General features: G+C 37.0%; 1 protein-coding gene across 1 annotated transcript; it reads right to left on the reverse strand.

Moving 5' to 3' along the window:
• Positions 1-5,085: 5,085 nt before the first annotated feature.
• LOC115926426 (G-protein coupled receptor GRL101-like) lies at positions 5,086-6,410 on the reverse strand. The gene has a single exon (XM_030991127.1). The coding sequence runs from the start codon at positions 6,408-6,410 to the stop codon at positions 5,553-5,555; it is 858 nt and encodes a 285-aa protein (XP_030846987.1). The 3' UTR covers positions 5,086-5,552.
• Positions 6,411-10,858: the final 4,448 nt, after the last annotated feature.

A 10,858-nucleotide genomic window follows, 5' to 3' on the forward strand; every position in this document is an offset into this window, starting at 1 on the left:
AAATATAAAAGTCAACTGTGGAAGTACTAGGACGGTATTCGGGTTTATCTTAGACTTTTGAAGTAGTAGGAGAAGTACATGAATCAAGATTCTCATAAATGGCTTTGCTACCACAGAAGTTGTGAAAGAAAGCTACAGAGCTTTTAAAGGATCTTCCTCTCTTTAACATTAAACAATAGTAGAATTGGAAACACAGTAAACGCTGAAAAATACGTTCGATTTTAAGCTTGAAATATTTCATCAGATAAGATCAACTAGAGTGATATGATATCTTTAGAAACGAACATGAGCCCGTTTGTAATATAAGACCTGTTTAAAGAAGTACAGGCGTCTTAACAGTGATCACTATAGGTGAACAGGCAAAACCTCATTGCAAAGTAAGGATTTGGGAACAGGCAGTCACATGTTGCAATAACTGTCTATTTTCTTATTACGGTTTTGTACTGGCAGCTTATTGTAAATTTAAACAACTTAATCATTTCTAGAAAACATGTATGATGGCCGCCTAGTTGAAGGAGGTCATCCTAACGGTGGCTGTGTAGAAATATACTACTACTACCAATAGAATACCATGGGGTGTTTCACAAAACTTGTCATCAGTGACAAATGACAGTTGTTGTTTTAAGCTACTGAAATCCTTGCTTCTGATTGGTTATCAGCATATTTGTCTCTGATATTTGTCATTTGTCATTGGAAAAAGACTTTGTGAAACGGGTCCCATATGGGATGATCACTTTGGTCATGATGATGCGCAGGTTGTGTGTCGTCAGCTTGGTTACGGCATGGAGGCTAGTTTACTCCATGATGAGAGCTGGGAAGGGGTGGTGCATCCGGGTTACATAAAAATCTTCCCCGTCTGATCGGGCATTCCTGACGGCTAGCAAGGGGTGATCGTGGCAACGCAAAGGGGACATTCGTTTACGAGAAGGGGTTTCTAGCCGTGGTTTAACCCTTCTCTGGCTACATGATTGGATTTCACATATTTTGATTTTAAGGTTAATGTATGGGGTGCAGATTACATTTATCACATGATTCCTAATTTTTTCAGCTTAGATTCCAGCATTAGTTCTGTAATTGGGTAAGATACTCAAATCTGTGTGTAATGCCATTGTAATATTGGCGTAAATCCATGTACCGCCATGGTAAAATGATATATGTAGAAATGACAGAATCCCATGTTAAATGAAAGCCACGAAAAATGCATAAATTGAACGGTTTGTCGTTTCCTCTTATATCAGCCGTGAATAATGAACATATGAAATCCCTTATATCTAGTCAACAGTTTTCACGTTCAGTTCAATCCTATATGCCTCTCGTAAGTAAATCTACTCGAATAACAAGGACAACAGCCTCGCTCATGGATAATATATTTACAAAATATGTATGTTCAAGCTATTCCTATTATCATAATCTCAATTATAATTTACCATTTCCCAATTTATTCTTACTTACCTGTCTTACTTACCTTACTTTGTGTACCAAAAACCAATACTATATTCTATGGGGGCAGATCATTTGCAGTTGCTGGACCAAACCTTTGGAACAATCTCCTCAATTTCATACGACAGGCACCCACTTCTGCAACATTCAAATCTTCACTAAAAACGCACCTCTTCGGCCTTAATTAATTAGTTTAAGCTATCCTTACTTACGTTCTTTGTTTTGTTTTGACTATGTTAGCTATCTCTTTGTTATGTTATTTACTATGTTTAGTTAGTCATTTTAGTGGTATAAGATTTGTATATTTCTCTGTGTTGATTCATTTTATGTGATTATATATATGCTTGTACAGCGCAAAGAGAAACTTATGTTTATTTTGCGCTATATAAATATTGTATTATTATTATTATTATTATCTTGTAATTACCTTAAACACGGAAAGGTTCTAATCCAGTGTCGTAAGTTAACTTGTAAACATATTGATAAATTTAAAGAAACCTAAAGTTTATTTGAGACCGCGATCTCCATGGATAACAAAATCCCTTTAACGTTCAATTAATAGGAAAAATCGCTTATTGTACAAATTCAACTCCTAGCCAAAAGAGTCAAACGAAAAACAAATTAAGACTTATAACAAATACATTTTTTTTTTGGTGAGCCGAGTGAGCGTCAAGACAGCTCCTCACGGTGCTCCCAAACTTGTTATGTTTTTCGTCGTTAAGTTTGTACTTTTGGTATTACTCTATATAACCAACAGAAGTATTTGGTTTCTGGAACACTTTGGCGCTATAATGATTTAAATCATTGAACTGGTCCATTGTGTTGTGTTTGTTTCTTTTCTTTTGTTCGAAAATGTTGTAACTTAATTCATCTTGTTTCGATTAGGATTGTTTGTTTTCAATATGTTTGTTAATTTTGTATTTATGTTGTAGGGCCTCCACGGAAAACAGTATTGAACTACTGATGGAGCCACCCTACTAAAAAAAAAAACTAATAAATAAATAAATAAATAAATAAATAAATAAATAAAATAAATACACAAGTTAGTATTTTACGTTATGCAAAAAAACTTCTTTAAACAATTTTAATTTCATCGAAATGACATTAAAAACACTTGAAAGCTAATCAACCATGCACTTAATAAAAACATCAATAAGCAGGATATTCATGAGATTTTATTCGGAAACACATGCTTTCAAGAAACAGCTTTTTATTTGCTGATAGTCTCAATGATTAGTTCGAAAATATAGGGCTAAATCTTGCACAAGCCATCCTCACTTCAAATCATTCATTTCATTCATTTCTTGATCGTCGAAATCCTGAATCATTTTTGGGGTCTCGGTACAAGAGGTAGAGGTTATTGATATTGTTAACAATTTAAAGAGTAAAAAGAGCGCTCGATATGATGGTATTACAAATAATAATAATAATAATAGAGCATATTTATATAGCGCATAATAAATTGTAAATTTCTCTATGCGCTTTACAGTTTTGTACAGTCATAACAATTAGAATATATAAACAACACTAATACAACAATAATTAACAAAATAGATAGCAAATGACAAATTCACTACTTAAACATATTATTTCCGAAATAGTTATCCCACTAACCCGTATATGTAACCTCTTTTTTTACATGTGGTGACGTACCCTTTTTCATTAAAAGAGCAAAAGTAATACCTGTATTTTTAAAAAATTGGCTGACATGAACAGGGAAATTGTAAGCCAAACTCTTTACTTACCTCTTTTTCCAAAATATTAGAAAAACTTATGTATACACAAACCATGAGTTTCCTTCCAAAAACAATTTACTTATGCTGTTCAGTATATTTTTGGACAGAAATACGCCACAAGACATGCTATATTAACACTCATTAATAAAATTGTTAGTGCAACTGATAATTCTTGTCACACAAATTTTAGACTTCTCAAAGGCCTTCGACACAATTTACCATGAACGCTAACTTTTCAAAATTAACAGTAAAATCGCCCCACATCTCTGATCCGTCTTAAAATATTGGTCTTACAAATGAGTCAAATAATCGTTTCGCCATTCTAATATTAGGGAGGCTATACCCACATGATTTAAACAATCTAAACAAAACTCTTTGTCTTTTTATCAACTAAATTCGTCATTGAGTAACTGTTCTCTTTTTTTAACTAAAAGGTCAAATACTACTTGAGGTAAACAAATCACCATCGATTTTTATGTTCTTTCTCAGTCCATTATCTATTTATTTTGTGATAAGGAGAACATCTCTTACAGCATGCTCCTGTACTAGACATGGTGGTCATGTTTAACGGGTTTTCAAAGTAGAGTTTAAGGTAGATTTTGTCTTTGATCCACCAGCTTAAGTGTAATCCTACAGCATGCTTGTATATTATACATTACTAGCAGAGGACCCGCTGAAATCCGCGGGATTCTGGAGGGGGGCGGGGTGTCAATAGATGTATAGAGACACTCTAAATTAAAACCACCAAGAACTTTATTTGCCTTTTTTTTTTTTACCGATCCAATTCTACCGGTAGTTATTCTATGAGCCTCTTTCACACTGGAACTGCGTAGAGTTACGTAGTGTGCCGTACCCACTACGCAGAAATTAGGCTGCGTATTAATGGAAAAATGTTGCTTCACTGTAGTCCCTGCGTCGGTTATGCATAGGCTGGCGTACAGGTTTGATTATGATTGCTTACGGTTGTTTACTGTGTGGAAAGCTTTTACTGCTTTGTCGATCTGGCGTAGGGTAGCGTACTGTTGCGTAGGCATGGCGTACAGTAGCGTAGTGTTGCGTGAAAAGGCGTACTTTCTGCGTCAGGTTTCTACGCCGAAAGTACGCGAAAAAAAGTTTAACATGTTGAATTGTTTGCGTCCATCAGCATAATTATACTAACGTAGGCCAGCGTAGTTGGTACCCAACACTACGCAACTCTTCATTTAGACCCCACGCCAATTAGTGACCTGCCAGTGTCACAAATAAAGTATTAAAAATATGCTCATCTGACCCTAATTAAATGCCTAAAACCCGTGAGCTTTCGGTCGGCGATCTCATTAAAAAAAAAAATATAATACAAAGGCTCGAGGAGACGTCATGCCCCCCGCGGACTCTTAGCGTAGACGTCATTCCCCCCCCCCCCCCCCCCCCCCGCGGAGTCTAAGCGTATTACTTACTGTGATGATGGTCATGTTTAGCGGGTCTTTAAAGTAGAGTTTAACCCTAATAAGGCCGCGGGGGCATTATGCCCCCCCCCCCTTCCGCTGTTTTTCTGATTGTTCGGGAAAGCATACGGATGGCGCCCCGCCGCTCCAGGACTTTTTTCTTTCGAGTCTTGCGCATCTTTTAAAACAATAATTTGAAAACCGGGGGTACAGTTACAAAGTTAAGTGACCTTTTGTCTTTGCATGTCGGCCCGAAAATCGCTCATTTTCGTGATTTGGGTACACAACATAATTATGGAAATGTCATTTTTTTTTTCCTAACAAGAGATAAAACATTGGTTATTGGGTCTTGTTTAAAGTTTAGGTGTTTGTTTTGGGAGTCAAAATAGTTAAATTGTAGTTAGAAATAATTTTAAAAAATAAATAATAACATACATAAGTTGAAAAAACATTGAAACACATAAGAAAATATCGAAACAAGAGAAACAAAAGGAATAACCTAGCTCTTCCAAATTTGTTGTCGTATTGTTGTTTCATATGGTCTAACGAATACATTTAGTGAAAAAGGATGCTTAAAATAAAGAATATATAATTCATGGGAAAAAATATAAATTTTATGACCATTTTAGCAAAAATTACCATAATATGCAAATGAGGGAATTGGTGGTGGTCATGTTTAACGGGTCTCTAAAGCAGAGTTTAAGGTAGATTTAGTCTTTAAACCTACAGATGAAGTATAATCCTACAGCATACTTGTGTACCAGACATCGTGGTCATGTTTAACGGGTCTATACAGCTGAGTTTCAGGTAGATTTCATCTTTGAACCGACAGATTAAGACAGTATATTCCCTCTTTTTAATATGTTCGTGTCTGAGACATGGTGTTTATGGTACGGATCTTTAGAGCAGGGTTTGTGGTAGATTGCGTACCACCACTTTGAGTACTTCTACATCATGCTCGTGTTTCAGACACCGCGGTCGAGAAACGGGTCTTTTGCGTAGGGCTTGAGGTAGATCTCGTCTTTGAACCACCACATATTGCGATGAAGGTATAGAGATATGGATTGATGGATGCGTTGATAGGCAAGATAAAGACAATGCTCCAGGCGTAGAGGGATACCGGGAGGGTGACAGCACCTGTTTGCGAAAGGATACCCATGATGATCACCGGCATCCAGCAAAAGAAATCCGTCAGGACAATGATAGACATGCGTGTTGCCAGCTTCACTTCCCGGGCGCGGTCACTGCTACCCGAACCGCTTGCCGGATTGGCCACACTGCGTGCCGACTTGCGAACGTGAACGAATATGACGACATAGGAGAGCAGAATGAGGATGAAAATCAAGAAATTCACACCGAGAAAGATGGCGATTGAGTACACCCAACTTGGTCTCTTTGTTGTTTCATATTTGAGGTATTCCCACACCCTTCTCTCGTAATTATATACTAATTCTCCAGTCTCTGTTGACTCGACATTGAGTGGTAGTCCAACACAAACATCTGACAGGCCGTAGAAACCGCTGATGTAGGAGCTAACAATCAAAGGAACAATGCTCACTACAACAGCAATGGTCCATATAAGCGCCACTCCAACGCGAGCAGAAGTAGCCCGAAACTTCAGTTTTCCAAAGGGGAACACGACGCTAAGGACTCGATCTATCGTAATGATCGCAAGTACGAATACGGACGTTTCGCTGGATAGAACAGCGATGAATCCTGCGACTTTGCAAGTGACCGATCCACGCCATTGCTCTGCGAAGAGGTAGAAATAATCTCCGTAGTACACATCTGCTGACGCTATTATAATCATGTAGATTCCCATCAGGAAATCTGCTATGGCCAGGTTGGAGATGAACAGTCCCTGAGTCTTTGCGCTGACTGAATGATCGGTACGACACCTAAAGACAAGAACTATGGTATTGCCGATGAGGGCGCCCCACCCTATGACCCAAAGGGTTACCCTTAAGATTGTGTTTGGCATAAGACGGGAGCAGGAGTCCAGGAAGTTCGAGGAAGCAATGCTGCACAGATCTGTCTCGTCGAACAAACAGCAAAGCCTGTAGTCATCAGTCGACCTGAAAGATGTACACAAATATTTGCAATAAACAATGTCTCCGATGGATTTGTTTGTTCGGGCGGTTATGTGCCAGAGCAAGGAGGAAACTTCTTATTTGTTAAAGGGCTGTATTTGATGGTGTACGTAAATAATCAAAGTTTCCGTCAACTTTGTTCAAAGTAGAGTGAGTCCAGCGTTACTGAAATTAAGAATAGCACAATAATTTACATCATGATTGTGATACTGGGAATTGTGGTCTGAGTAAGATTTCTTGGGAGGAAAAATGCAGAATCATGTATGCTAGGTTTACATTATGTTCCCAGCGGCAACGGCAATCACGTTTCAGGCTACCTTGGACAAAACGGGTTGGACGTGAGACAACGCGAGGGGATGGAATGGGCAAACGTGACAGGCCGTGATTGCCGATGATGCCGGGCAAGATTTTAAAATTGAATACAGGCCAAAGGGGGGGTGGGGTAAGGGGGTAGTGGTATGAATAATTGGGATTACGTCAGATACAGTTATACATGTAAATGTCATTATTGAAGAAGTCGTAACTTACAAGCCTTTGAGGGAGGTAATCCCTTGAAAGGTATCTGGTTCGAGATTTGCCAGTTGGACATTCACCAAGTTTCTATGGAGAGAGAGAGAGAGAGAAATAGAATAATGAACGACAATACAATTTTGTGAGACATTTTAGAGCGAGCGCTATTAACGCCTAACATTGGCGCTACAGACGCTTAGTAATAAGGCGCTATACAAGAAGCAATCATTATGAACATCATCATCAGATTGATGCATATTTTGCACGATTGGCTACAAGCAAATTGTTTAGATTGTAGGACATTATGTGTACGAGTTCTATATAACTTATCAATGTTGTTATTGATATGCAGGGGTAAACTCTTAACATTAAAACTTTAGCTTGTCTTTCAGCTGCTCTATATTTATTCGATCATGCTATTACTTTATTAGACGAGTAAGTTTCCCTAGACTAGACAAATAAATACATTATGACAGGCATATTTTGGTCAATATCTATTTACGAGAATTTACATGGGGATGCGGTATATAAAACAGATATTGACTGCTTATTTTTCGGGCGGGTAAAACTAGAGCTCCTCGGTGACCTCAAGACTGCACTATGCCCTTCTACTGCGTCTAGGGTCACATCACATTTTCGAGATCACATTAGACAATAGTTTTAACCTTCCCCCATAAAAGCAGTCAATGTATCCAACACATCCAACTAGTCAATATATATTTTTATATACCTCACTTAAGAAATCCATCCATCTGATTGGTCGAAATTGCAGTCATAAACTTTAACTATTCCTGTAAAATTCCCGGTAAAATTCCAGTTACCATGGTTACCGGGAAAATAGTTCAGTCTTGGTGAAATACCTATAGGTTCACATGTTAAAAACTGGTTTGAGCGATCGAGGATACCGTACGTGTGCGAAGAATTGGTCGGTAATTTAAAAACGGAAATCTCGATCGTACTAAATTCCAAACCGAAGGCAAAAATGGCTGAAGAAACTCTCCCAAGATTTCAACTTCTTGATGATGATCAAATGCAAGACTTGCTGACAGTAAGAGCACCAAAAAGGGTACGTTAAATTCTCCATAATTTTTTTTCAAAATAGATCTAGTAGGCCTATAGATTCTAGTAAATAGGTCGAGTAGTGCTAAAATCCTTCCCGTAGAGATTGCACACATCCCTATGCATTGACCATCGCGCACTCATGCTAAATTGGTCGATGTTTTAATTACCAGAGATTCAAACTAATATTGCTCGTGATTCTGAAGGTGATACTCAATAAGTGAGGTGTCATATGAAAGCGCAGGTTTTTCTCCATATTCCCCACACCCCCAAAATTGAAAAAATATCTTGCTTAGACTAGAATCATAAGAATCTAGATCTAGTCTACTCTCAAAGATACACTCATAAAAAACAACCGTGCAGATAAACTAGAGAAAGGCCAAGGTGGTGTCATAAATTGACTCTTTTTTTGGCATATAAAAGTATTAATGACTGCTTTAATATTCGAGAAATAGCTGTTTTTATACGCTTTCGGGGCTATTGCTCTCGGCACGCCTCTGGCAATAGCACAATTCTAACCTTCCCTTGAGCTTATAAAAACAACTATTTCTCTCAAAGCAGTCATTAATACTATAATAGTATTTCGAACTAGCAGTGACTAGTTCACAAACTTACAAATATTCTAGCCGACTCAGATTCTGGAAAGTCCCCGGTTCGATGTATTCCAGCGGGTTGTTAGTGAAATCCCTGAAGGAAAAAAGGTGCAAAACAGCCTGGATTAAATGATAATATAATCTCGCGTATTGCCACGTCTCTACACTCAAACTTTGGGTCATTAAGTGTTTTAATAAGCAATCAGATGATAATCATTATCATCATCATCATCATCATCCTCATCATCAACATCACCGTCATCATTACTTGGAATGTTACATTCTTTCCAAATCAGTGATAATTCACGCATTGCTATTTTTCTCCTGTCCCTCTTATATCACAAGTGAAATATTGAAAAGATCTGCAGCTGTGGACATTACCCACAAAGTGTCCTGTCGAAAAAAATAATTTAAATATTAATTATTTCATATTCTAGCATTGAATTCCTATGAAAAACATTAAAATAATTCGTGCTGGGGTGGGAAGAAATGAGGAAAAAAATACTGTATCAACTTACACGAAGGTGAGATTTGATTGATCATCAAACATTCCCTTCCTTAATTCTCTGATTGAATTATTTGACAGGTCACTGTGAAGGAACGAGAAAGATCAGAAAACATGCGGCAAACGATAATCAATCATTCGATAGATGTAAAATAATTGAAATAACTTAAATTATTGATGAAAGAGAAAGGGTGACAATATTTCATTATTTGGTTTCATAAAAGCATTTAAAAGTACATCAATTAGTCATACGGCGTACGGCGGTAAAGTAACCTGTATTTATCATGTCATACCTCAGTCAAACCACCAAACCGACATCAGATCGACTCCAAACCGACCCATTATTGGTCATATATGTAAATGTAATATTTTTGTTCGCTCTTTTGTCGGTCATGTCGGTATATGACTGAGGTATCAAGACGACTGCCCGAGGACAACTTTCCCGTCTGTCACTTACCTAGGAATAATTCAATTAGAGGTTACGTAGTTATCTGGGTATTTTGGTCTAGGGGTGGTCTAAATATCTTCTTTTCCTGTAACTACTGCACAATGGTGGCTCAACAAAATATTTATCCCCTTTAAGTGTCGAATGAACATGAGATATACTTACATAAAATTCAGAGTATCAAGTCCTCTGAAAGCATCAATATCAATGTTGGAGATTTGGTTGTCGTGAACATGTCTGTGGAAAAAAGGATACGAAGATTAGTGACAGCATTATTCGACATCGTTTTCAAATCTTTTCGGGGGTAGTTCAACTTTTTTTTTTAATGGTATTTTGCAAAAAAAATCTTGTCAAAATTGTTAAAGTCCATTTAGATTATTCAGTAATAAGTTAATAAATCATTACGAGAATTGATTTGGAATTAAAAATAAAATCATTATCAATTTTCTCTAGCTTCTTCTGGTTCAAGTTCAAGTTCGTTTTATTTAATATTTTCATTAAAATATACAAAGGAAAACAAACATATAAAAGTTGAAATATAATACATGTGTAAATACATATAACATGAGAATAACACAAGTGGAGAAGACATGAGGAACAAGGGGAAAACATTCTATTACATGTACATTAAAGGCAGTATTTGGAGACTAGACAGGAAGGCCGGGCTTTATGTAGAAGTCTTTCGTCAGTAATTGCATACGAAACTAAGTACATTATTTAGATTTTTTATTTGTTATAAAAGGAAGAAAAGGGAAATAATTTGCATTCACACATACACTCTTTCCCATACACACCAACACACAATTTTCTGTCTGATGAACATTAAAGCCCAAGTCCACTCCAAAAATAACTCACTTTCAATAGAAGCAGAAAAATCAGACTAACCATTCAAAAAAAGTCTGAGCAAAATCGGATAACTAATAAGAAAGTTTGAAAATCACTAGACATATTGACAACTCACTCATGAGACGGTGACGACATGTCCTCACTATCCACTAGATTATTTTCTTTCTAATGATGATATAAATTTCCAATTTTCTCCTTAAGAATCTTATT

The sequence above is a fragment of the Strongylocentrotus purpuratus genome, unplaced genomic scaffold, assembly GCF_000002235.5.
Source record: "Strongylocentrotus purpuratus isolate Spur 01 unplaced genomic scaffold, Spur_5.0 spur5_scaffold_2, whole genome shotgun sequence".
NCBI lineage: Eukaryota > Metazoa > Echinodermata > Echinoidea > Camarodonta > Strongylocentrotidae > Strongylocentrotus > Strongylocentrotus purpuratus.